Genomic DNA, 27,937 nt, shown 5'->3' on the forward strand with positions numbered 1-27,937 from the left:
TGTAGTAATTACTGTATTTACAAACTTGGCACCAAAATATCATGATGTATTAAAAACATTGACTACAAAAATGCGTTGGATAATCCAGAACGTTGGATAAGCAAGTGTTGGATAAGTGAGACTCTACTGTACTATAAACCAATAAAAATTGGTTAGAATGATATGCGGTAGAAGTCATTTCTCTGTTCACCCAAAAGCTGCTGCGCGTTGAATGGGCACTCTTCCCATACTGGACTCAGTCCCTTTTTAAGAAAAAGCATGGCTCCCATAAAATTCAGGAACTTGGGAGGCATATTAATAAAATCTGCTGAAGAGTTGATAAAATCAAAGAGTGGATTCATTGTTCTACGTGGTGGGAGATCAGTTGCTTATTCCTTACTCGGGTACAAGGGTATATTTTAAAAACCTGCTTCCTGTGCCAAAATAATCTGGTTTTGAGTAGTGTTGCACTTTGACTTGGTGAAAAAGGTAATATTTGCTGTTCCACCACAGATAGCTTAATCTCTTGGGCAGGACCCATGACATTTACATCAACAGGTACTGATGAAATTTGCGGAAACCACTTCTTGTAGTCTCCGAAGAAAGAATTAATGATCTTGAGGGATCAACTGTGGGAAACTGGATTTCTTCTTCATGGAATATTCTACTATGAACATATTCTACTTCTACTAGATTATCTTGGAATATTCCACTGATGTATGAAGTTAAAAGGTCAAGGAAAACAGCCTATTCTTGGTTGCTTTTTTCAAAAAAAACAAAACAAAAAAACAACAGGGAGGCAATGAGAACAGCTTCAGCTTTCAGTGGCCCCTTTCAACAGATAAACTAATCTACAAGTTCAAGAGCATGAGAGCAATTTGCCAGTGTATTTAAGAAATAAACACTATGGAAGAAGACATAGTGCAGAGTCAAACTAGAATAAATTTATTTAATCAATAAATTAAATACACATACAAACAATCCTTTTCATGCACAACATTTCCTCTGATCAACATTATATGCAGCAATTTCCACTTGCATAGGAAAAAACTCTTTACTAGGAGGAAAGGAACAGCAGAAACACAGGAGCATATACCTTTCCCACTATTTAGTTGATGATATATTTTTTGCAACTTGAATTCATAAAACATAGAATGTTTCTGGATTGTAAGTTCCAACAGTCCCAGCTATGATGGCCAATAGACAGGGAGGCTGGGCTATTGTTGAAACCTCAACCCTCTGGGAGATCTTGCAATACTCCTGTAAAAGAAAAAAAAAGAGCTCACCAACACCAATATTTTTTGGCTTTTTTTTGCCCCCTAGAAAGCCTTTTGGGACATTTGGATGCAAAACATTTTTTAAAATAGTATGTTTTTATTCCGGAGGGCCCAAGGATGTTCCAGACACATGGGGAGCAGTGAGACAAATGCTCCCTGCACCCTAGAGATCTTTTTGGGACATTTTGAACTTCTGGGGAATCCTGAGGGAACACAAAAATGGTTGTGAGGGTCACAAATATGCCTCTGAAGGGGCACTGACATCCCATGAACCACACTTTGCCATGCTTGATATAAAGGGCCACAAGCCCTTTATCTCAGAATGTATTGTTATTTTATTTATTTATACATACCTTTTTCTTTTAAAGAGACTCAAAGTGGTGAATTGTTATGCAACCCACTCAGTGTCATTTTAATACAGTTTGACACCATCTTAACTGCCATGACGCAATGTATAGTATCCTGGGATTTGTAATTTGGTAACATACCTGTGACAAGGGCAAACATCTTACAAAATTCAAATTCCCATGATTCCATAGCACTAAGCCACAGCAATTAAAGTGTTGTCAAAGTGCATTAATTCTACAGTGTAGAGGCACCCTTACTTAGCCCCTGGAACAGCAATGTTTTGCCAAAACTCAAAAGCACCAGGACTAAGGTATCACTGGGAAGGGTATGTCTGCCTGAAAGGAACCCTGCACAGGAACAACCCCTTTTATATGACAGGTTCTGATCTTGTTGTGTGGTCATTTTCAAAGAAGTGGCCCTGCGAGAACGAGAGCCAGCCTAGTATAGTCATCTGAACCTGGATATCAGGGTTCAGATCCTCGCTCAGCCATGGAAGCCCATTCACTGTATGTTCATGGGCAAATCATCCCGCCTCGGCCTCAAAGGAAGGCAAAGGTAAACCCTCTCTGATGAAATCTTGCCAAGAAAGCTCCATCACAGGTTCCCCTTGGTCAGAAATGACTTGAAGGGTGTTGGGTCTTTGCTAGTCTCTTACACCCCTCGCACAGCCAACTCCACTGGCCATGAAACCGTACACCATTTTAAGTGCGTGTGAACAAATGGATTACTAGGAGCCGCAGTAGCACAATGGATTAAACCAGTAGTTCTCAACCTGGGGTCCCCAGATGTTGTTGGCCTACAACTCCCAGAAATCCCAGCCAGTTTACCAGCTGTTAGGATTTCTGGGAATTGAAGGCCAACAACATATGGGGATCCCAGGTTGAGAAGAACTGGGTTAAACACTTGTGCTGGCTGAATTGCTGACCTGAAAGTTGGGTTGCTAACCTGAAGATTGCCAGTTCAAATCTGCAAGACAGGGTGAGCTCCTGCCTGTGAGCTCTAGCTTGCAGGGACATGAGAGAAGCCTCTCAGCAGGATGGTAACACATCCCAGCATCCCCTGGACAATGTCTCTGTAGATGGCCAATTCTCTCACACCAGAAACGACTTGCAGTATGATCTCAAGTCACTTCTGATGCTATTTTGAAAAAGCAGATATCTATCCCCAAAGGCTCATGCTGAAATAAGCCAGTAAGTAAAACTGCAGTTGGCTTTCCTTCACATAACATGCATGTGATATGCGTGGATGCCTTGGAGTCACCTGTAGACTTATGACTCCACAAATTTCACAGGGGTATTTTTAGGCAAGGAATTCTCAGAGGTGATTGTACTAGTTCTCTCATCTAATATACAGCCTAAAGCAGTGGTTCCCAAACTTATTTGGCCTACTGCCCCCTTTCCAGAGAAAATATTACTGAGTGCCCCCTGGAAAGGGGTGTGTGGCTTAGAGGGGTGGATGTGGCTACTGCTCAAGAGGGCAGGGCTGAGCCTCTCCCCTAGTCCAAGATGCAGGGCTGGGAGTGGGATGGAGGCGGGGCCACAAATGAGCAGCCAGGACTGGGATAGGCGGAGTTACGAGCTCTGAGGCAGGGCTGAGCTTCTATCCCTGTCCTGCGATACCTCCCAGGACACAGGGGGCGGGGCTAGAGGCGGGGGGGGGGCTCTTCCCAAGTGCCCGATGAGGCTCAACCTCTATACCCCACCCCCATGTTCTAACAAGCGCCTCAGGGGAGGTATACAGAGGCTCAGCCCTGTCTCGCGTCCGTGGGAAGAGGCCCCGCCCCTGCCCCACCCCTTAGTCCTAAAAGGCCACTCAGGAGAGGTATAGAGGCTCAGCCCTGTCTCAGACTCTTAGAAGGAGGCCCCACCCCCTTCCCTAGCTCTGCCCTGTGTCCCAACAAGTGCCTCAGGAGAGGTATAGATTCTCAGCCCTGTCTGGGGCTCTTGGGAAAAAGCCCGCTCTTCCCCTGGCCCCGCCCCCGTGTCCTAATAGGTGCCATCACCCACTTTGGGAATCACTGGCCTAAAGCCACAGTATCCTTTCCAAATACTAGCCAGGGCTAACCCTGGATGCATCTACACAGTAGAATTAAAACAGTTTGAGACCACTTTAAGTGCTTTGGCTCAATGTTTTGGAATCCTAGGAGTTGTAGTTTGGTGAGGCACCTGCACACTTTGGCAGAGAAGGCTAAGGACCTTGGAACCTACAACCTCTATGATTCTGCAGCACGAAGTGGTACCAAACTGCATTAATTCTACAGTGTAGATGCAATCTCTGCTTACCTTCCAAGATCAGATGCGATCTGGTGCCTTTAGGGCAGGCATGGGCAAACTTGGGCCCTCCAGGTGTTTTCGACTTCAGTTCCCAGGATTCCTAACAGCTTAAGCGGCTGAGGGGGAAAAGGAAAGGACCTGAAGCTGTTAGGAATTCTGGGAATTGAAGTCGAAAACACCTGGAAGGCCCAAATTTGCCCATGCCTGCTTTAGGGTATTTAGCTGCACCACGTTTTCCTAAATACCACGCTATTTCAAAACCAACAATCGCCCCCTTCCGTCCCGTTCGGCTATTGATGCTTCGCCGCTCGATGATCATAGAGTACTACCCGGAAGTGACCAGAACAGCCACATGTCTCTCGGCGAAAGATCGTGGCTTCCGGGTGCGCTGCCGGAAGTCACGTGGGCTGGGGGTGGCGAGAGAGCGAGCGGCTAAGGCTGGGCTGGTTCCGTCTTCCCAAGATGGCGTCGCTGCTTCAGTCCGAGCGGGTCTTGTACCTCGTCCGCGGCGAGAAAGAGATCCGCATGCCGCTCTCGCAGCTCTATTTCTGCCGCTACTGTAGCGAGCTCCGTTCCCTCGAGTGTGTCTCTCATGAGGTAAAGCGGCAGAGGCGGCGGGGAAGAGGGAGGGAGCAGCCGGAGGAATAGGCGGGAGTATAAGTGCCTATTGGTCGCTTTTGCTGCCACTCGCTCCTCTTTGTCGTCCCATTGGTTAGCAGAGATCGGCTCCAAAGTCTTTCCCGATTGGCCACTCTATGGGTGGCCCTCCAGGCTGGAGCCCCGATTGGATTACTCCTCCTTCTGTCAGTGTGGTTTCTCCCTTCATTGGACAAGAGAGAGGACTGTCAGTGTGGGGGAGGAAGCCAGGCCTACTAGGGAGGGGTAGGCAATATCAACCTCACGAGATATAGTGCCATTATTGTACAAAGCTCTTCACAAGTAAAAGCACAACAAAATAGTATCCTGCCCTCAGGTTTATTCTATCTATCTTTCCCTAATTTATATCATAGGAATTTAATCTTATAGGCGAGCATCCCTTATCCAAAATGTTTGGGACCAGAAGCATTTAGGATTGGTGATGGGGTACTGTTTCGTTGTTTGCTGGAAGGCTTTCGTGGCCAGAATCACTGGGTTGCTGTGAGTTTTCCGGGCTGTATGGCCATGTTCCAGAAGCATTCTCTCCTGATGTTTCGCCCACATCTATGGTAGGCATCCTCAGAGGTTGTGAGGTTTGTTGAAAACTAGGCAAGAGGAGTTTATATATCTGTGGAAAGTCCAGGGTGGGAGAAAGAACTCATGTCTGTTTGAGGCAAGTGTGAATGGTGCAATTGGCTATCTTGATTAGCATTGAGTAGCCTTGCAGTTTTAGTTTCTGTTGTGATGTTATTTTATTATGTTTGCTGTGTTCAAGTTGTTGTATGATATTTCTGACAATTGACTGTTTTTGCACATATTTTGGAAACCGCCCTGTGTCCTTTTGAGGAGATAGAGCAGGATATATATAAATAGTTTTTATAAGGACTGGCTGCTTACTGCCTGCAGGAATCCTCTGTTAGGAGGTGTTAGCTGGCCCTGATTTTTTTCTCTGTGTATGTATATACATGGAAAAGTGTTCTTCTTACCATAAATCAAGGGAACCACTGACCGCATAGTGAAGCTGATGAAGAAACACAACTTACAAACTATCTACAGACCTACTAAGAAAATCCAAGAAATGATACATTCAGCAAAGGACAAAAGGCATCCACTCACCTTTGCAGGAGTCTACCATATACCATGCAGCTGTGGACAAGTCAACATAGGGGCTACCAAACACAACATTGCCCAAACACAAATCAAGGAACATGAAAGGCCCTGCAGAATAATTCAACTAGAGAAGGCAGTCATAGCAGAACACTTGATGAACCAACCTAGACAAAGCATATTATTTGAGAACTACCAGTACCAGTATTGAAATCTCTAAAACCATGACAATAAATAAAGAACAACACCCAGAAAACAGGTGAACTCCAGACAGGAAACAATGAGGGCCAGCCAACACCTCCCAACAAAGGATTCCCCCAGGCAGGAAGCAACCAGTCCTTGAAGCTGCAAGGCCATTAAATGCTAATCAAAGTGGCCAATTGCTACATTAACACTTGCCTCAAACAGACAAGAGTTTTAGATTTTGGGATATTTGCATGTACATAATAAGATATCTTGGAGGTGGGGCCCAAGTCTAAATACAATATTTATTTATGCTTCATATACACACAGAGAGCCTTACGCACAGAGCCTGAAGGTAATCTTAGACAATATTTCTAATCATTTGGTGTATGAAACAATATCTGTGTGTATTGAATCATCAGAAAGCAAATTTGTCCTCATCTCAGCCAGTCTTGTGGATAAATTTTGTATTTCTGAATAAGGGATGCACAACCTGTATAATTTAGCATGGCTTGTATGTTTTAACCATGTTCAGATGTGATTGGATTCCTTTCAATGCCCAGGCCTTTACAATAAGATTCTTGTTACGGTGGTTTAAACTCACAGCTGTGGAGGTGGAAGTGGGCAGTGTCCCTTGTTGTGTTAGGATCCTTCCAGCCAGGTCCTATATTCCAGGATCTGATCCCAGGTTTTCTGTTTATCCCAGATTATCTGTCAGTGGGGACTCATTTAATCCAATTTAAAGTAGAAAATTTGGCATCAGATCCTGGGATATAGGGACTGTCTGGAAGGGCCCTCAGTTGCTGTGTCCCAATACAGAGATCCATAGGCAAATGGACTTTTCTTGGCAAGAACTGGTTCAGAGAGAGTTTACATTGCTCCATTGAGGCAGAGAGAGCATGGCTGGCCCATGGGTTGCCTGGAGGGTTTCCATGGCTAAACAAAAATGGAAACCATAAGCTGATTCTACACTGCCTTATAATGCATTTCAGTGCAGTTCAAACTTCATTACATGGCAGTGTAGAACTAGCCTCCATCTTCCAGAATATTTAGCCAACATTCAAACCACTGTACAGGACAACCCCCTTATCCACTGATTCAGTAACCATGTTTCACTTACCTATGCTCCCTGATATATCCCCCTCCCCCAGTAAAGTGTTTTTTATGATATGCTTCCAGCCCAAGTGTAGACCAAATATAGGGTTTCCTATTTACCATCTTCCATGGTATCCACAGGAGGGTCATGAAACGTATCCCCTGCGGATACCGGGTTGTACTGTACTACATTCACTTTTAGTTCTTCGGATTATACTGTTAATCTTCCAACTTATCAACTTTGTATATCTAAGAAAGAAACTACATGTAACATGCAAAGACATAGAACAGACCCCAAACTGCTTTTTTGAATGAAAAATAAGCTCAAGAGGCTGTAGTGTGAGTGGGGAGTTCATGTTGTCTGTGGATATTATTTATTTATTTACAGCATTTATATTCCGCCCTTCTCACCCTGAAGGGGACTCAGGGCGGATCACATTACACATATAGGCAAACATTCAATGCCTTTTAACATAGAACAAAGACAAACAAACATAGGCTCCGAGCCGGGCCTCGAACTCATGACCTCCTGGTCAGAGTGATTCATTGCAGTGATCGATTGTAGCTGCTCTCCAGCCTGCGCCACAGCCCAATATGATATGATATGATGTCCACTGATGAATTTCTCATTCATATTCAGTCTCCCAAAGTTGTTTTATTTTCCTGTACACTTTGAGATAATAGCTTTACATGGGTAACTTTGAATTAGTAGTTCTGCAAGTACAGAGGACATTGCTTTGATTAGACCTATTTCTAAGAAAATAATACCTTTTTGGTCTACATCCCAAAGTTACTTTTCATCTTTTTCACATTGGGATCTTGTTCTACATATTTTTGTGTCATGTGCAGCTGTTTACTAAGCAATTACAATCTAGTCCAGGAATTCTGGAAATGGTGTGTCCAGGGTTTGAAAATACAGCATATTACTTGCTTAGGCTTTTTCACCAGTGTTCAGGATAATTTAGATCAAAGCTACGCAGGTTGCATGAATCTTGCTGACCCCATTGAATCACTAATAACTGAACCACCAAAAACACCCTGTCAGCTGTTTTTTCTGTCACTGACATGTTCAAGCTGAGAAGTCTCTCCCCGCCCCCCGCCCCCCCTTGCCCCATGTCAAACCCTTCTGGTTGAATTTAAGGCATTAGTTCTGGAAGAATGCTCTAAAATCTATTCTCAGAGAGGCTGCCTCTTGAGCTCTGAAAGCCAGCATGTCCATAAAGGGATGTTCTGACAGCTACAGAGAGAGGACTCCATAATGCTTTGAATATGTTGGTCATTGTTGTTGCTGTTGACTGGGGAACAAAACAGGAGCACAGTTAAATGGAATGGAAAGCAATGTGATGGATTGGGCTAGGGTTATAGATGCGCTAAAGAATTGCGTTTAAGAATTGTTTTAATTATGTAAAAGTAGAATAAATAATTTTAATGTAGTTCAGTAGGCATAGTTTTGGTATATGTAATGTCTTAAATTAATTTCATCTAAATTGGGTACATTTTTAAATTATTAACTTAATTTAAGTACATAAATTGAATTAATTTAATTAGATAATGTATATTTATTTTTGTAATATTTAATTTTAGCCCCCCAATTTGTGACTAAAAGCAGCTTACAACAAATTTTAAAATAATTAAAAATTCATAGGATGCAAAATTAAAACAAGGCTAAATAATAATTTGTTTTTTCAAAAAAACCAAAATTAAAACATGTATTGTTAGACATACAGATACTCCAGCAGCACAATTAGCAGGATCCAGCACATTGTTTAGAGAAGATGTGAATTAAACATCCATGATAAAAGTTGATGTTTTTGTGAGCTTTCCAGAAACATTTCATATAGTGTTGCTTTGTTCAGGAGAACACTGTCTGTCAGATCTGTGCATAAATGCTCAAGAAGTCCTAACCATCTGTTTTCTTTGATATATGATATGATATGTCTATGTGCATATACATGTTCAGATGAGTTCCCATCCATGTGTGGTGAAAGGCTGGAAAATGTTTTGCACACTTGGATTTGATGTGGGGGCTGTGTATTTAGCCATGAGGAAGGTTCAAAGCACCTCATTCTGAAACAGATTATTTGGATCATATGATGACAATGTTGAAGATCAAGCTGATGGCAGTAGCATGACTGGTCTGATTTTTGTTCATCAAGGAGATATTTTCCCAGTGTCTTGTGGCATAAAATAGTGAACCTACATTATTGAATGCACGTGAAACATTTTCAGCCACCAGCTTATGACCTTTCTCCTTCAGTATTGTGATTTATAAGTTTAATAGTAGCCTATACCATCTTCAAATTGTTTTTAGACTTTTGTAAATTGAATAATATAAGTGTCACCATAGGATGGATGGAGTCTGAAAGAGGTTGGGAAGCCTTAGACTGCATAATGACAGACATGGGAATTGAGCTGCAGATTTGCTGATTCACAAGCCAGTCCCATAGTTGTTATAGCCAAACACCTGGGCATCCCAAAGTCTGTATCAGAAGATTCCAAATCATTTGGGGGGCTTTGGAGGAGACATAGCACTACAATAGCAATACAATAGCACTACTTCCTGTGTGGAAGGACAGGTTGCTTACCTGTAACCGTGTTTCTTCGAGTGTACTCTGTGAATTCACACTAATGGAGAGACTGCGCCTGCGCGGGCTCCAACGGAAACTCTTCCCAAGCTGAAGTTTTAAATTTTGGCAGTAGCCATGCCCCCCCGTCCCCGGAGGGCATATAAGGCAGCCCTGGGGGCCCGCTCTCCAGTTCCTGCGCCGCCAAGGCAACGAGAAAGGAAGAGGGTTTGCCAGAGGGGAAGGAAGGGCGGGCTTGTGTGAATTCACAGAGTACACTCGAAGAAACACGGTTACAGGTAAGCAACCTGTCCTTTTTCTTTGTGTACTCTGTGAATGCACACTAATGGAGACTAGCACGCTTAGGTCCCGGATGGTGGGACAAGGCAAACCTTGACAACAAGTTGATGTCCAAACACATCTTTATTAATCATAAATAACATGGTCCGAAGGACCCATAGAAGTAAACACAAGCATAACGCCGAGAAAGGAACTCGGTAGGTCATGGAATAAACAAATTTAAGCAAGAGTGATCAAGTACAGTGCATCATTTCCGAAGGGGAGAGAGGCAACCGTACATAAGGCACAATCGTTTGAGAAAAGAACAGTGCAAACATGAGCATAGAAGCAACATAACGAGATAGCCAAACACAGGGACATCTATAGCGAAAACCCATGAGGAGGAGCCCTCAGGGGGCCGTGTGGTAGGTAAGTTCTGAGGAGAAAAGGTGGGGAGTCAGAGATCCTCAGGACAGACAGGATGATAAGACCGATCTAGCAAAGGCTGAGTCTTTTAAGGCTTTTTGGTCTATCCTGTAGTGAGACACGAATGTAAGGGGGTTAGACCAAATCGCTGCCTTACAAACAGAGTCCAGGGGGATGCCCCTTAGAAAGGCAGTCGACGTGGAAAGGCCTCTCGTTGAACGCGGACGGACGGACGGGGGAGGAGGACGCTTTGCCAGTTCGTAAGCCAGTTCAATAGCCTGTGCAATCCAATGAGACAACCTTTGCGAGGAAATAGGATTGCCCAGTTTATCTGGGGCATGGGCTATAAAGAGTCTCTGAGTCTTTCGAATGTCCTTGGTACGGTCTCGATAGAAGAGAAGTGCCCTACGTACGTCGAGGAGATGTAGTCTCCGTTCAAGGGGAGACGAGGGGTTTGGAAAGAAAGCAGGGAGAACAATGTCCTGGTTGAGGTGAAAGGCTGAGACCACCTTGGGGAGGAAGGTGATGTCCGGGCGGAGAACGGCTCGGTCATGGTGGAAACGGAGGTAAGGTTCATCAACCCTAAGGGCCGCCAGTTCGGAGGGCCTGTGAGCCGAAGTTATAGCCACCAAGAAGGCTACTTTCCATGAGAGTAGATGTAGGTCGGTCGAGGCTAGAGGTTCGAACGGAGAGGAAGTGAGCTGGGAAAGCACGAGCTCGAGGTTCCAGCCCGGCGTAGGCGGCTGGGACGACGGACAGATATTGTTGTATCCCTTTAAGAAGGTTTTGACAAGGTGATCAGAAAATAAAGATGGTTTACCATGTTGCTGGAAACACCACGAAAGAGCGGCCAAGTAAGATTTCATAGAGGCAAGAGAAAGCTTTTGGTCTGCAAGAGTCATAAGAAAGTCCAACACTATTGGTATCGAGGTCAGGAAGGCAGCAATTCCTCGGGACCGAAGAAAGGCGCGGAAGCGGGAGATTTTATAAGTGTATGATCTGGTTGTAGCCGGCTTGTGAGCTGCGCGGAGGACCTCCTGAAGGTTTTGCGGGAGGGAGGTTAGGCGAGAATTCTCCATGCAGTGAGATGTAGAGAGGGGAGATCCGGGTGCAGGATCTGGCCGTTTTCTCTGGACAAGAGGTGTGGCAGAAGAGGCAGAGTGAGAAAGGTCGCTCTGGAGAGGTGAAGAAGGGCCGGGTACCAAGGTTGTCGAGGCCAGGCCGGGGCTATCAGGATCGCTGACGTCGATATCGACCGGAGTTTCTGCAGGACCTTCGGTATCAGAGGGAAAGGCGGAAAGAGGTAGATCGGTTCCGACGACCAGTCTAGAAGAAAAGCGTCTCCCAGGCAGCCTGGAAAGGAGGCCGGAGGAAATCTCGTGCTGTATCGAGGTAGTTGTGCGTTCTGGGGAGAAGCAAAGAGGTCCAGGGTAGGGGATCCCCATTTGTGGAAGAGAGAAAGAAGAGTCTCGGGATCAAGCATCCACTCGTGGCAGGAACTCGTCATCCTGCTGAGGGCATCCGCCAAGCTGTTTTGGATCCCGGGAAGATGAACTGCCAGGACCTGTATGTTGCGGGCTATGCACCAGGATCACAGCTGAGAGGAGAGAAGCATCAGCTTCCTCGAACCCGTGCTGCCTTGTTTGTTGATGTAGAAGACTGCCACTGTGTTGTCTGATTGAACGAGGACAGACTTCTGGTAGATCAGGCGGGAGAAGGCTTTCAGAGCCTTGAAGATGGCGAGAAGTTCCAGAAAGTTTATGTGATTGGTCCTTTCGGAATGAGACCAAAGACCTTGTACGGTGAGACCGTTCATGTGAGCTCCCCAGCCGTAGTTGGAGGAGTCCGTGGTTATGGTAATCGAGGGAGGAGTCGGATGGAACGGGAGGCCCTTGCAAACGTTGGAGAGGGACTTCCACCAGCGAAGTGACTGACGAACATGGAGCGGGATGGAGAGGAACCTCGAGTTGAGGTGGTGGGATGGCTTGAAAACGTCTATAAACCATCTCTGCAGGGTCTGAAGATGGAGCCTGGCAAACGGGGTCGTGAGGACTGTGGAGGCCATGTGGCCCAGGAGTACCTGGATAGACCGGGCTCGAACTCTCCGATTGGTTTTGCAGAGAGTGATTTGTTGGCGAAGGGCGAGAAACCTGTCGAGTGGGAGAGAGACAGTTTGAGAGATTGAGTCGAACAAGGCGCCGATGAAGCGGATTTTGTTCGACGGAATGAGGTGAGATTTGTCGGGATTTAGCTGGAGACCGAGAGAGTCTAGAAGACTGAGGGTGGTGACGTCGGAGGAGGACAGGGTCGGATCCGACCAGAAACCAATCGTCCAGATATGGAAAAACTGTGATCCCTTGGAGCCTGAGGTGGGCAGCCACCACAGCGACGACTTTGGTGAAAACCCTTGGGGCCGTAACGAGGCCGAAGGGTAAAACGGTGAACTGGTAGGTTTGGTCGAGGACCTTGAAGCAAAGGAAGCGTCTGTGGGTTTCTCGAATCGCTACGTGGAAATAAGCGTCTCGTAAGTCTATGGACACGAAGTAGTCTCCGCGCTGAAGCATAGGAAGGATGGAAGCGATGGACACCATCCTGAACTTGGTTGGGCGTATGAAGGTATTGAGCACACGCAAGTCTAAAATGGGGCGGAGCCCCCCCTCCCCTCTTCAGGACCGTGAAGTATCTGGAGAAGAAGCTTTGAGGGTCCTGTACCGATGGAGAAGGCTGAATAGCCCCTTTGGCGAGGAGGATGTCGATTTCGGCGAGAATCTCCTGAGAAGGGTTGGAGAGAAGGATCTGTCCCGTGGGCGGGAGCTCTTCGAACTCTAAGGCATAACCCTCTCGAACAATTCGGAGAACCCAAGCATCTGAAGTGATAGACTCCCAATGATGGAAGAAAGGAGCCAGGCGGTCTGAAAAGAGGCCGTGAGGTTGATGTGGTAGAGGGGAGGGATGCGGAGGAATGAGTCCTGCATCGATACCGGAGATAGAGTCCTGACAGAGAGAGGTGGCGTCAGGTACGCCGATGGGGCTGACCAGAGGTGGGAGTGGTTCGACCGCGTTGCTTTTGCGGATGGGCGAAGCGGCGAGGTTGTTGGCGGTTCTGGTTGTTTGAAACCGAGGGACGCCTGAAGGATTGGTGACGGTAAGAAGGGGGCGGAAAGCGTCGGAAGTGCTGAGGAAACCATCTGGTGCGGTGTGTTTGAGGCTGGTCACCACACTTGATAGCTAGAACCTTAAAATCATGGTTAGTTTTGAGTTTATCGTCGGTGCCGGAATTGAAAAGACCCAAAGCGTCGAAAGGAAGGTCTTCAATAACTTGTCTGGAGGAAGAAGACAAACCTGACGACCTCAGCCAGGCGTGGCGACGAATGGCAATGGCATGGGCGATCATCTTACCGGCCGTGTCACCTGATGATGGGCTAGGGCGTCGGCTTCTTGTTGAAGGGTGGACAGTACAGATCGGTCTTCATCAGACAACTTCGAGAAAAAGGGCTGTGCTTTCTCCCAAAGGATCTGCTGGTATGCACCCATACAGGCCCCATAATTCGCCATTCTACAAAGTAGAAGGGCCCCAGAGTAGAGCTTTCGGCTCACCGCGTCAAACCTCTTGCCCTCTCTATCTGCAGGTGTATTCGATTCGCGACCGGAGGTCTGTGAAGCCTTGACGACCATGGAATTCGGGTCGGGATGGTGTTTAAGCCACTCCAAGGTATCGTCATCGGTACGGTACCAGGATTCGATTCGCTTTGAGGTAGGAGGAATCGAGGAAGGGGTCTTCCAGGATGCTTGGATGACATCCAGAAGGTAAGGCAGAAATGGCAGCAGCGTGGCTGGAGGGGCTTGGGCTTGGACCCGTTTGAAAACCGGGTCAGACACCGCCTTAGAAGTTTGCTTGATCTCTAATCCCAGAGCATCGGCCATCCTCACCATCTGGTCAGAGAAGGCCCGAATATTGTCCGTAGGAGAGGGAGGATCCACCTCGTATGCATCGTGAGGAGGAGAGAGATCGAGACCTAGAGATACCACCGAGGCCGAGAGAGCGGAGTCAGGACGATCGATATCAACCTCATCGTCCTCAGCCCCTTGAGGGGACTGAGGGGGAGATGACGGCACAGTCTCTGGGGGAGGCAAAGCTTCAAGAGCAGGAGCGATCTGTGGCCGAGTCTCTTTGGAGGCCGAGGCTTGGGCAGCCCGAGCCAAGCGGGTGGTTTGTCTACCCCGTTCCGGTGTCGAGGTCGGGGGGAAAAGCTGTTGGCGGGACGGACGATGCAAGGCAGCAGGCCGAGGCGACGGCACCCTGACCACTGTTTGGGTGGAGTGGTGGGGTGAGTCCTGCAGTTCGCCATCGGAAAGATGTCGAGGAGAGGGTTGTCGAGGCCGCTGGGCAGGAGCGATCGGAGAGGATCTTCTAGAAGATGTCGCCGAAGAGGAAGGGGCGTCTTTTTTGGAAGAGGCAGAAGAGGAAGAGCGTTGGGTCGCCCTCTTTTTAGCAAGCGGCTGTTTTGAAGGAACCCTCAGAGATTTTCCCGGCGTCGGAGGGACCATTGCTGAGTCGGATTGGGTCCGACGAGGTTCCTCGTGGGCCCTCTTAAAGGCGATTTTCATCGCGGAGGTCGACGGAGGAGAGGACACGGAGGCCACAGAGCTGGACGTCGAGGAGGGACCCACTCTACCGGAACGGGTCGACATAGTGGCCGTGGTGAGCGTGCACAGCGGTTTGACGGGCTTAGCCGTTTTGGAGGCCCTGGACGAAACTGAAGGAGCCTTAGCTGCCGGTGCCGACATCGCTCTCGGGTTCAGCGTCGACGTCGCGCCCGATGTCGACAGAGTGGGTTCAGGGGCGAGCGATTTCTCGTAGAGTGCTGCTCTGAGCCTCGCGGCTCTATTCTTCCTTGCCTGAGCCGTCAGGGCTAGACAGAAGCGGCAGGTACCGACGACATGGGCCTCTCCGAGACAGAAGAGGCACTTGGCGTGGCCATCGGAATCAGGGATCTTAGCGGCACACTGAGTGCAGCGTTTGAAGCGAGTAGTAGACATGAGAATCCGAAGTGAACCTTGCGGCGGAAAAAAAGGAACTGGAGAGCGGGCACCCAGGGCTGCCTTATATGCCCTCCGGGGACGGGGGGGCGTGGCTACCGCCAAAATTTAAAACTTCAGCTTGGGAAGAGTTTCCGTTGGAGCCCGCGCAGGCGCAGTCTCTCCATTAGTGTGCATTCACAGAGTACACGAAGAAAAACTATTTTTCTCAAAAACACAATTTAATTTTTGTTAAATATGTCACTTGATAAATAGAAGAATTTTATGCTGATTGATGGCAAAGAATGAACAAGTCTTTTTTAATTCTTTAGGTGGATTCTCACTATTGTCCTAGTTGCTTGGAAAACATGCCTTCAGCTGAAGCCAAGCTGAAGAAGAATAGGTGAATATACACGCTACTCTTGCAAATGTTTCCCCTCTTTTTGATTTTGGAGAAAGGGATTCTAGAAATGTTTTATGTTTTTACTAAAGTGTTAGGAACAAAATTGATATGTGGATAAGTGTGCACAAACATTATTTGTTTGGCACATCCAGAAGGCACCCATTGGGACTTCTGGGGGTCACTGGGATATTCCAGCAAATAATATTCCTGCATATATGTATCTACATCAAAATTGGTTGGCTATCTCCCTGCTGATTCCCCTTTTATCCGAAATCATGGAAATGGTCATATGGGAGAGGCCGTGTAGCTTTAATTTTGGGCTGAGATTGTGTGGATTTTGTCCTTTGGGTGGTCAGAATAGAATTCTAATCTACACAACAATGAAAAATTAGTTGTGATGGTTTACGCCAGGGGTCCTCAAACTTTTTAAGTGGAGGGCCGATTCACAGTCCCGCAGACTGTTGGGGGGCCGGACTATGAAACAGTCCAAAATTAGGATTGTTGTTGTTGTGTGCCTTCAAGTCATTTCAGACTTAGGTCAACCCTAAGTCTAAAGTTTAGGACAGAGGCCAGTTAAATGACCTTGGAGGGCCGAATCTGGCCCACGGGCCTTAGTTTGGGGACTCCTGGTTTACGCCATTGTGATTCATCAAAAGAATGATAGTAAGTATGTATAAAGTATTCCAAAATCCTTTCCTTATCCGTATATTCTATAGTTCATCTGACCAGATTTGAAAATTCATTTGGAAAAGGGTTTTGCCTTTTCAAGAAGAAAACTATCACCAATCTCATTATTAACTGTTTCTGTAAAGTATTTTCTTTCCTCTTGAATCCTTTGGATGGAATTGTTCTATAAAACTATCAATGTCCATTTCTGATTTATGAACTTTAATTTCAAGACACTGGAGTTCCAGGTTAAAGCCATTCATCATTTTATACTTGCCTCTTCCCATTCAGGTGTGCTAACTGTTTTGACTGCCCTTGCTGCATGCACACACTTTCTACCCGAGCAACAAGCATCCCTGCTCCACTCCCTGATGATCCAGCCAAGACTACAATGAAGAAAGCTTACTATCTGGCTTGTGGATTTTGCCGCTGGACTTCCAGAGATGTTGGCATGGCAGATAAATCAGTTGGTGAGTATTGCCACTTGTAAGACAATTATCTGAAAACCCTTCCCTAGCATATTATGTTGAAGTCTTCTTTCAAAATTGGAATGTCATGTTGATTAAATGCTTAAAAAATACTAGACAAGAAAGAAGGCTTTTGAGAATGTAATGAAGTTACACTTGTGATTGCAGTTGTTGTTTATCACAGAAAGAATTGAGAATACACTATGTGCCAAAGGGCCTATCTCATTTGCATTCCTATTTCACCTCCACAAGATCTAGGATTAGTCCACAGACCCTGCTGTTTATTTGCAATGCAAGAAAAGCTCTGTTGTGTGAGACCAAGGCTGAAGGAGTCCATCCGTGTTTTCAAAGTTGTATTTCATAGCAACTTGTTTATAGAAACTTAGTCCCTCTGATTTTAGAGAGTATATAGCAATTATAATGTGTATTTATTGATAGCCATATCAATCATTAATTATTTTTTCTAGCTACCTAGCTGAATTCTCATTTTGTGGTAGAGAATTACAGTTCCCCTATACCCAGTATCTGCTATGGATTTCTCACTATTCAGCTTTGGTATATGGGCCAGGTTCTAATATGAGGAAGGAGAAAACCTCACTGTCTCCACAGTGACCCAAACAGTCTGACTGGTTGTAACTTTTCTTTGTTGAGAAATTGTACTAGCCCTCTCATTATTTTTCTGCACCTCTTGTCTCTTCCATAGCCTTTAAAAATGATCAATGGTCAGATTATGTATGATATCCCAAATGTCATAATTTTCTGAATTTCTCTAAGAGCATTAGGATAATGGTAACTTTCTTTTTGTTGCTTAAAATGGAAGTTAAATTTTTATAACTGGGTATTCATCAGACCTTTCATCCAGAATCCCACTCCTGGTCAGGCACCTTCAATACATATCCCATCAGAATGGAAGGCAACAGCTTCTTTTCTCAGAAGCTCTAGGACTGCATTTGGGGGGGGGGGGGTCACTAGGGCTTTTCTTCTACAGCTCCTTGCTAAATACTTCCTAGGGATTGTACTGTCCTCTGCTGTTGGGAGAGAGCTGTGTAGGGGAAAATACTAAATGGAGGCAGTTTGGGTGAAAAGGTAAGTTGTTCTGATCCCGCTTATTTTTCCCCTCAGTAATAGGTGGATTTTTACATCTTGCCAAATCATCAGAAGCCATAAGTATCTCCTACTTGGAATTCCAATACAGTATGATCTCTGTACCCACTGAACCAGTATCCCTAGCTTCATTTATCTGTGCCTGCCAAATTACTTGCTCTCTAGGCATTATCTAGGTCCAATAGGCAATTTGGTGTTGTTCTTCCACTGGTGGTCAATCGTAGAATTGTGCAGGAAGATCTAATACTCTAGGCATTTCCTAGGTCCTCCAGCACAATTCTATGGTATGCTTCTACTGAAGCAGTTTATTAAGTAGACGTCACTATTAACCATGGTTTAAGGCATCCATGCGAAATCCTGGAATATACAGTATCCTCTAGATTTGAGGCTCATACTGTACAAATGTGATGGACATATGTATTGTTTTTCTCTGAAAAATGCATGCTTTTGAGATATATGTGAGAAACAATTGTAATGTTTTCCATCCTGTAGTAATTTCCTCTTGCATTGGGGTTGTATGATTCTGCCCGCTGATTCCTGCTGATACCTTTTTCAACTCAATTGAATTGGATTTTTTTCCTAGCTAGGCTCCAAAACTCAGATATGTCTGACAATAAGTGCAAATATCAGGGAGCATGAGCATTTGTACAGAAGAACTGGAATTGAGTCATTCCTTCTTGTTTGCCGATCCTTTCCTAAAATACTTCCTTTTGCCCCTACATTCATAGTAATCTAGAGAAATAGTTTTAGCAAACATGTTTACTGTTTTATTATGATTTTTTTAAAAAAAAAAAAGCGGAAACCTCCAGTAACTTTGAATATATTTTACTCTGTTTGACCAGCACATAAAGTGTGATTAGCTCCCTTTAAATTGTTCTTGTTATTTGTATTGCAGCCAGTGGAGGCTGGCAGGAGCCAGAGAATCCTCACACTCAAAAGGTAAGTATAGAATTTCTATTTTAAAAGAGCCAAGCTGAGGGACATCACAGTATTTTCTCAAGGTTTTATCGTCTCTGCTTTTTCAGCACAGAGAGGGACAAATTCATCTGTTTCCAGTTTTTGTAACTTCCATTATTACTGTTAAGTCCATGACAGCAATGGGAAGGGGCCTTAGCAGAACTGAAAGCAGTGATGATGGGAGTCTACCAAGTGACCTCTATATAGCAAAGAAAACAATTATCTTGGATATCTGTTAGAGTGAATTTATCCTATACAGGGAGCCCTCAGTGTCCACTGGGGCTTGGCTTCAGGACTCTACACTCAAACCTCATGTTATGCAGTGGTATAGTAAAATGGTGCCCGTTATATAAAATGGCACAATCAAGGTTGACTTTTTGAGTTTAAAAAAGGTATTTTCAAGACATTGATGGTTGAATCCATGGATACAGAGGGCCAACTGTATGTGATACACAGAAACACTGAAGAAGAAATTGTTATTATATAAGAATCAAATAGTGTCTTTGAAACGGTTGGAGAAAAAGAAATTGTTTTTCTCAATCTAAAAGACTCTACAAGATTTTTTAAATACGTCTTTATGCCACAGTTTCTGAACACTAATCAGTATTAGTCTATTAACGCCATTGTCTTTTGAACTCACATTTCAGGATAGCAGCCACCAAGCAGAGCAATTAAAAAACAGGCTTCCATGATATAGTCTCCTCATAGGTTTTCTTCTAAAAACAGACATATTACTGATTGATCAACTGACGTAGTTATAATGTCATACATAATCAATACTAAATGTTACTTCTAGAAAGAAAACTAATGAATAAGAGACTAGGCAAGTGTGGAAGAGGAATATAACAATTCTTGTTTTAAAGGCACTTGCACAAAGAATTGTATTTTTTAAATGAAGACTGGGAAAGGAAGATGTTCCTTTTGCCCCATAAAACAAGTACCTGCTATAAAATAAAGGCCTGGTTTTGTTTTTAAGATGACATTCTCTCTTATGCAGATTAACAAACTGGTGGAGTATTATCAACAGCTGGCTCAGAAGGAGAAGATGGAAAGGGATCGTAAAAAATTGGTTCGACGCCGACCCTACATGCCATTGGCTTTTTCCGTGAGTTGGGGAAATGGTGTATAATTCCAGAGCTCACAGTGAAAATCTGGTTGCTAGATTGTCAATTGCAGAAGGATACTTCTTGTTCTAGTTGAAACTTCTAGAAAGGAAGATACCAACTTGGAAGAAAAGGGAACCATCTCACAGAAAACTTATGAGATCCATGATCTTACACAAGCATGTTTTGAACACCTGTGCATAGAAATATTTCAGAATATAGTTTACTAAGAGATTGTCCACTAGACAAATGTATGCACTTGCTTGTCTGAAACGCTAAATTAATTTTGCCATATGTATGCAGAGAAGAAAATCAGTTGAAACATTGGCTCAGCATTTCAGCTAGTCAGAAAACAGAATAGGTTGACTGAATAGGGCTGCTAAGTATTTTCTGACCTAGGACACAATCAGCACAAATATTGCTGGGGTCTCTCTTTTAATCCTGTGGCTGCCTCCTGTAGAATATTAGGGCTTGCAGTTTAAGGAAGCCGAGGACCGCTCTGGCAGAGAATTTTAAAGGCCCTTCTTGAACTTCAAAGTCCAGAATTTAGCAGGAGGCAGCACTTTAAAATGATAATTGATATCATCTTGAGTGTAATGGTCTCTTTCATTTTAATTTGCAGTGATGCAGCATGTCCATGTCCAACAAAAGGCTGGATTTGGCTTAGCTTAACATTTTTGCATACGCTTGCTGCCTCTGAGAAAACTGTATAACCTGCTTGCTCTGTTCATTTGCTTATGTCTTTATTGCTGCATTTTTCTTGTCTCCGTTGCTACCTGCTGCTAATTTGGGCGCTCTCCACAGCAACACACTATACATGTAGTGGTAAGTTCCTTCAGTTTCTGCTAGCAATAAATTATTTGAACCTACGTGCGTTCCACAGGTATATTGATCTTTATAGGTAATTGCTGTTCATTAGCAGGCCCCACAAGATGATAATGGCTATCTCAAACTATTTCGGATGTGCCTTTGCCTTGGTTGCAAAATGGAGACTGCCTTAGTCTCTCTGTGGGAAAAGGATCTTATAGAATATGTTCATCTGTTTTCTGTGTATACAAATCAGCCTCTCTTTCCAACATTTATTTTTCTGTTGAAAAAAACACAGTAGTATTTCTTGCATTTGTCTCTGAAATAATATATCATTCAAATATAGTGTCCTATGCCACTGAGACAAACTTTGCATCTTTTTCTTCAGACTACATGTACTCTGTTCTTTTTTGCTAAAAAGGGAAGCCATAAAAACATATTCTTTCCCAGCATGTTAATTGCTATGTTCAAAAGTAACTATACTAGCTATAACACGCACCATTCCTTTTTTGCATTTTCAAAATATTTGTTTCACTTGATTGCCTAAATCCCCAAATTTACTTGGAACAGAAAGAAACTTTCTCATTTTGCTTTTTCTTGCTTTTGCCCTTTCCCACCTTTCAAAATGTCAGGAGCTGTGCAGGTTTATTTACAATTGATATTCTTCTTTTTGATTGTATGCTCTTTCCTCCATAGGATAAGTATGGTCTTGGAACCAGATTGCAGCGCCAGAGACCTGGGGCTCCTATCACTGCCCTTACTGGACTTTCGTGAGTAATAAATTCCTCTTATGTGCATGGTTGGATCTACAATAATTGGATCAAACTTAGAACAAGCTTGCAAATGACCATTCATATTCAGAAAAATGTAGTCCTTCAGAATGAAAATCTGCCTTCTGAGTGAACATTCAGTACCAATGTGTGGTGCTGGTATTTTTTTCACTGAGCCTGAACCTCTTAACTTGTTTTGCAAACATTAAAGCTGTACAAGTTGTCTTGCCTTGGGCTTTGTGCCTGAGATGTCTTCATTATCTTGTACAAGGAATAAGTAATAATTATGTGGGTTTTCCCCTTTTCCTGCATGAGGCCTTTGGTATCTGAACAGTTATATTTTGTTCATCCTTCATACTGTATTTGGTGACTATTAAGAAGGAAGGAATGGAAAAATGTTTTCTCAACATACTTTATTCTCAGGTTCCTTGAGTGCATAGAGTAAGTCCCAGTGTGTTCAGTGGGGCTTATTTCTTAAAGAATGTGTGGGTTTGATCCATATAGTTCTACCTTCTTTTAAGAATTTATTTTGTTTGTTTAAAAAAACTATTTGTTTAAAAGCAAAATGGAAAATAAGGTGGAACGGGGGAGTACATGGAATATTTTCTTTGCCTTTCATTCGTTACTCAAAATCTTCCAGTGTAGGCACATTCCTCCCACACTCCTAATGAGGAATAAAATGTGTATATGCTACAGACACAACTTTTTAGAACTTTGAGTAATGTAAAGGTAGAAAATTCTATATTAATTCATTCCTGGCTGTGATAATTTTAAATTGTCTTATTCTTTTAAAAAATTTATTGTTGGGTTTCTAATTAATTTTTGTGAGCTTTGGGTTCCACTCTTGAGAGAGGCAGCACAGAAATGAAATGAATAAATACAGTGTTCATACTAATGAAAGAAAGCTAGGATATAGTTGGGATTATTTGAGCAGTTACATGTACATTTGACTTACAGTATTTTCCCAAACAAAGCAACACTATATCTAATGCTTTACAATGTATGTATAAAGCCTGTCTTACCTAAACATTGTGCTGCATCCTGCTCATTGTTGTTCTTGGCTGTACCTATGTATTCAATGATGTATGTTTTAATCTGGTCTTAATTTTTTATTAATATTTTTAAACTTTAGTTTCTTGTGAATTTTTGATGTGTTTTTTTTTACTTGTAAGCTGCTTTGAGTCTCAAACTGGGAAAAAGGTGGGATATAAATCATGCAATGGTAAGAATAATAATGGTACTTTAAGCAGAATATTGCTTCAACCAAGCAGTTCTGTTTCATAAGAAAATCTGAATATAAATAGATTGGTTTCCAGATCTTCCACAAAGCCTTGCTTCAGTTAATGTTGTTATAGCTGTGTCATTCTAAGTCCTTCCAGAAAATTGAGCTCCCATTTCCACTTCTGCTTCAGGCTGAAAGAAGGAGACGACCAGAAGGAGATAAAAATTGAACCTGCTCAAGCTGTGGAAGAAGTGGAACCTCTGCCTGAGGATTATTACACAAGACCAATTAATCTAACAGAAGGTAATTGTACTGCTTAGCACTGGTGCTTTTCCAATAGTACTTACTGTGTCTTGTTCAAAGCTGTTCAATAAGAACTTTTCCCCCTACATTTTTCTACTCTGGACAGTGACAACCCTGCGGCAGCGTCTTTTACAGCCAGACTTTCAGCCCATCTGTGCTTCTCAACTTTATCCTCGTCATAAACACCTGCTGATCAAACGCTCACTGCGGTGCCGGGTATGTAGGCTGTGTGGAAAATAGTTTACATTTATTCTTTGTTGTTGGCTTGGAAAATCAAACATTTTCTGATGAGTTTATTGAGTTGCAAAACTTGACATGATCCAGTGAAGTTGATTGGCAGGTGATTTGGCACAGAAAAATGGAATTGGTACTAGTCACTGGGTCAAGGCACACTTGAGTTGCTGGGGAGCAGCCAGAGCGAAGAACTGTTACCTTCATGTCTTCTTGGCAGAGGCATCTGAAATACCACTGGGGAGCAGGAGTTGGACTAAACCACTGCTGCTTAAATTGTGGATACCGACCCTAAATGGTGTCCCCTTAGCTCAATGTTGGGGTCCCAAAGTTTTTTTCTGAACGTCACGTAGTGGCTGTTTTAGACATTTATATGAATCTGTTGTACAGTGTTTACAACAGACTGCAGAATATGCTTCAGCTGTACTTCATAAAAAGAAAGATCAGCCCATCTGTGGCCCCCCGATTGTGGAATTCTCTGCCTGCGGAGATTAGGCAAGCCCCCACACTAGCAGCCTTCAAGAAAGACTTGAAAACATGGCTCTTTCGCTGCGCTTTTGGAGAGTAACCATTTTATATTTCTTTTCTGTTGCTCCCCCTAATATCTATCCTCCAGAATACCCCACTCCCTTATGACCCTGTTCGCTGTGGTTTTTATTTTTATGTCTTTCTCACCCCGAGTTTTAACTTAATGTTCATATGGTCTGCCCTTGTTTTTATTGTCTCCTTGTTTTATTTTGTAATGGATATTATTTACTGTATTGTTTATTGTATTGTGTTCTGCTGTTCTTTTATATGCTGTTTACATTGTATTGTTTTGGGCGTGGCCCCATGTAAGCCGCCCCGAGTCCCCGTTGGGGAGATGGTGGCAGGGTATAAATAAAGTTGTTATTATTATTATTATTATTATTATTATTATTATTATTATTATTATTATTATTATTATTATTATCTTGCAAGCCTTGCAAGTGCTGTTTTGTTAACAGTAAATGTTTGATTTTTACCTGTTTTACATAACTATATACCTAGGTTAACATAAAAATTTCTCAGGCCAAAAGGGGTCCCAAGTGAAAATGTTTAAGAAGCCCTGGACCTTGGCCTCATCTAACATGGCTCTTTTTAGGTAACATGAAGGCAGCCTTGCTGTAGTTGATTTTTTCAGAATGAATCATTAAGAGTCACTTAGTAGTAACATTTGTAGCTTTCACGGTATGCAATTGTTTATTTGTTTATTTTTTACCACTAATCTTTTGTTTTGATACATATATTTCTCCTCTAGAAATGCGAGCACAATTTGAGTAAGCCAGAGTTCAATCCTACATCCATCAAATTCAAAATCCAGCTGGTGGCTGTGTAAGTACTCTGAAAATGGACAAGAGCAAGAATATTATAGGACTTGGATGTTGGAAAGAAAGGTTTTCATTTGCCTGTTTCCCAGCATGATATCATAAGAGGCTTATAAACATGTGGTTTAAATGCCTGCTTGATTTTAAAATGTTGTCCACCATTCCAGTTGAAGTATTAAACTAAGGGTAGCATATCAAAAAGTGTCCTGTGTTTGTTTGGGAAAAAGCTGGATTCCTTTCTTGATTGTTTAATCGGCTTCTCAAAAATGATGTGCACCTGCTTTTCTCATTTTAGCAAAGGCTTAGAGCTTCCATGGCCTAATCCTTATGGTATGAATATGGTTTTAGTTGTAGACCATTCATTTGTCACATTCTGTGTTTTCATTTCATCTAATTGAAAATCAGACATTTTTAAGTACATTCTGCAGCAACATAGGCAATATAGTGACCCCCAGATATTTTGAACAGCTCTTACAATGTTTTATCTCAGGTGTTTGAGGCTGATGGAGGTTGTAGTCCAAAAGATGAAGGATATTAAGTTACGAGCCCCATTCTACAGAATAATTTCCTTTTTTATAACATAAAGTGTACTAAATCATTTACTCTTGCAACATTTAAAATATCTGCAGTTTCAGAAACCCAGTCTGTGTTGAAAGATCACCCAGATGTCTGTCCCTTTGTCAATTGGTGAACAATCAGGAAAAATGATGTGGAAGTCAGAAGTAGAGAGGATCAGGTCTATCTGCTGTTTACCTTTTTAAATTGTATTTATAGCAACTACATCCCGGAAGTGAGAATCCTGTCCATTCCCAATCTGCGCTACATGAAGGTTAGTTCCTATCAGCTTTGGTTAGGCCTCTTTTGAGGTGGAAATTAAAAGCTATAAAGGCTGTGTGAGAGTGACTTTTAAATGTTTCTTTTTTAAAAAATGAACTTGCCTCTCAGATCTAATATTTTGTTTTGTCTAAATGTTTCAGTTGTGTCATTACACCAAATTTGAGACAAGGTTGCAGATGTAAAATGAATGAATTGACTAGAAGATATCACCAAACAGTCTTAAACCTAAATGGTTCTGGCCCAGTCTACCTGTCTGAATGCATTTCCCCCTATGAACCACCTCAGAGATTAAGATTGTCTGGGAAAGCCCTGCTCTTGATCCCATCTCCTTTTCAAGCATGACTGGTGGGGACGAGAGACAGGGCCTTCTCACTGGTGGCCCCTTAGCTGTGGAACTCCCTTCCTAGTGATATTAGATCAACCCCCTCCCTCCCAGCCTTTAGAAAGAGAGTAAAAACCTGGCTTTGGGAGCAAGTCTTTGAAAAATAGCGCAGTGCTATAATCTTAACAGGAAATAGTGCAATTTGATTACAGAACGGCCTTAGACTTTGATTCTGGATGATGTATTTTAACATTGGGATGTAATTTAATTATGCTATTATGTATGTATTAATTTTAATCCAATCTTATTTTATTTTATTAGAATCATATTTATTAAGTTTTTTACAAAAAGGAAAAAAGATAAAAATGAGGAGAAAAGAGGTGGGGGAAGGGTAGGTAGTGTGATGGGGTAGAGGAATGTGGGGAAAATGGTAAAAGGGGTAGTTTTGTTGACCTCCATTCTTTTTCATCGGGATTTTCAGATCTCTTTGTGTCCTATTCTTCTATATCTTGTACCTCCCTTTCATCTGTTTTCTACATGTGGATCAAGTTTCCATGTGTCTTTCTTATAGTTAGATTATCATTTTCATTTTTTCTTGTTTCATATAAGCTTTGACTAACATCCAATCCATTGTATTTCTTGGGATTCCCTGGTTGTTCTTCAATTGTTGAGTTAGGTTGTCCATACTCATAATATCTAATACTTTAAGTATCCAGTCATCTATTAATGGCATTTCTTTATGTTTCCACTTTCTGGCATAGACCATTCTTGCTGCCCTTACCAAGTAGTTAAATAATATATCTTTGTTTCTATCTGTTTCAAAGCTTGTCATCTCTGCTTTTATTTGGATTCTAATATTGAGTATTGCCTCATTTTTTGTGGATATTTTCCAATAATTATTTGCTGCCTTACATGTCCACCACATGTGGTAAAACGATCCCACATGAGTCACATTTCCAACACTTTTCTTGTATGTTTTTGTAACATTTAGCCAGTTTCTGAGATGTGATGTACCACTGATATATCATCTTGTACCAATTCTCCATGAGGTCCAGTGCATAGGTATATTTAAGTTTTTATTTCAGCTTCTTTCCCAGTTTTCCAAATCTAATTTCATCTTAAGTTTAAGTTTTTATGCCTTAAGGCACTGTATAAGTGCCATTTGTAAGTCGCCTTGAGTCCCCCTTGCGGTAGAGAAAGGCAGGGTATAAATAAGGTAACTAAGTAACTAAAGAAATAATAAAACCAGGGCAAAAGGTGTTTAAGAGTAACTTTGTATCCTCTGTACCTGTCTCTTCCGCAGGAAAGTCAAGTCCTCCTTACCCTCACCAATCCAGTGGAAAATCTTACCCATGTGACATTGAAAGAATGTGAGGAAGGTGATTCAGATGACATTGATAGTACTGCAAAGGTATTGAATCTTTTTACTAATATAGATTCTTGCATGTACTTGGATACTGTGCTAGAATTTACACAACCCCTATATGTCTGCAGAATGTTTTCTTGAAGACCTGGGATTTTATATTGTTGTTGCTACAAAAGCATAAGCTTCCATGTGGCATGGATATCACAGACCTGTCATAACATACCAGCGGTTTACTGTGTGTAATAAATTAGGCTTCTGCCACTAGACAGATAGGTTTAATCTGCTAACTTACTACACACACAAACCCCTGCCATGTCCTTGTTGGCATCATTGCCAATATTAACAGCTGTCCAGTGACATTCAAAAGGTTAATTTGTATTAGTGACTGTGATTTTCTTTGCATTCGCTTAGCAGTTTGAAGCTAGAAAAAGATAAGGAAGGGAACAGATTGGAGAAGTGAACTTCCCTCTGTTACTAGTCTGCATAATTCCCATAGTTGTGGGGCAGGGAGTTGCATCATTATTTGATTTTCTTTGCTATATAACTCTTGGGAGTCCATCTTCCATCAGCTTCACAGTGTGTATGTATGTGTTTGTGTGAGAGAGAGTGAGCTCACTTACCCAATAGCCCTATATAGCAAGCTAAGAGAAAACGGATTACCTACTGGGGGCAGTTTGGGTAGAATGAGTTGATCTGGGGCCCAGTGTGGGAAATTGAGCTGAAATGCTTCTCTCGTATATATCGGCAGCTGCATCATTTACCATACATGCAGACATGCCTCAGTTAACAAAGCTGCTGACAAAGAGGTTCCTTTTTGCAAAATCCTTTTACCAAAGACCAGCCTTTT

The 27,937-nt window shown here is 42.9% G+C and overlaps 1 protein-coding gene and 1 long non-coding RNA gene across 3 annotated transcripts in view; one reads left to right on the forward strand and one right to left on the reverse strand.

Moving 5' to 3' along the window:
• Positions 1-901: 901 nt before the first annotated feature.
• Positions 902-4,274, reverse strand: LOC134296144 (uncharacterized). The gene is made up of 2 exons (XR_010002720.1): positions 3,887-4,274; positions 902-1,239 (listed from the first exon to the last, which is right to left on the reverse strand). It is a non-coding gene; the product is annotated as an uncharacterized LOC134296144 (long non-coding RNA).
• dctn4 (dynactin subunit 4) overlaps positions 4,269-27,937 on the forward strand; it is a 28,954-nt gene continuing 5,285 nt past the window's right edge. Inside the window, exons 1-12 of one of the 2 annotated variants that reach the window (XM_003217448.4) lie at positions 4,269-4,474; positions 15,519-15,589; positions 16,547-16,725; positions 18,722-18,765; positions 19,781-19,888; positions 20,691-20,711; positions 21,390-21,463; positions 22,876-22,988; positions 23,095-23,204; positions 24,499-24,572; positions 25,340-25,394; positions 27,028-27,135. In XM_003217448.4, the coding sequence (XP_003217496.1) occupies positions 4,340-4,474; positions 15,519-15,589; positions 16,547-16,725; positions 18,722-18,765; positions 19,781-19,888; positions 20,691-20,711; positions 21,390-21,463; positions 22,876-22,988; positions 23,095-23,204; positions 24,499-24,572; positions 25,340-25,394; positions 27,028-27,135 (1,092 nt within the window). In that variant the 5' untranslated portion in view covers positions 4,269-4,339. The remainder of the gene's footprint in view (positions 4,475-15,518; positions 15,590-16,546; positions 16,726-18,721; positions 18,766-19,780; positions 19,889-20,690; positions 20,712-21,389; positions 21,464-22,875; positions 22,989-23,094; positions 23,205-24,498; positions 24,573-25,339; positions 25,395-27,027; positions 27,136-27,937) is intronic. The other variant, XM_003217447.4, reaches the window with a different exon arrangement.

Source organism: Anolis carolinensis, chromosome 2 (genome assembly GCF_035594765.1).
Source record: "Anolis carolinensis isolate JA03-04 chromosome 2, rAnoCar3.1.pri, whole genome shotgun sequence".
Classification (NCBI taxonomy): Eukaryota; Metazoa; Chordata; class Lepidosauria; order Squamata; family Dactyloidae; genus Anolis; species Anolis carolinensis.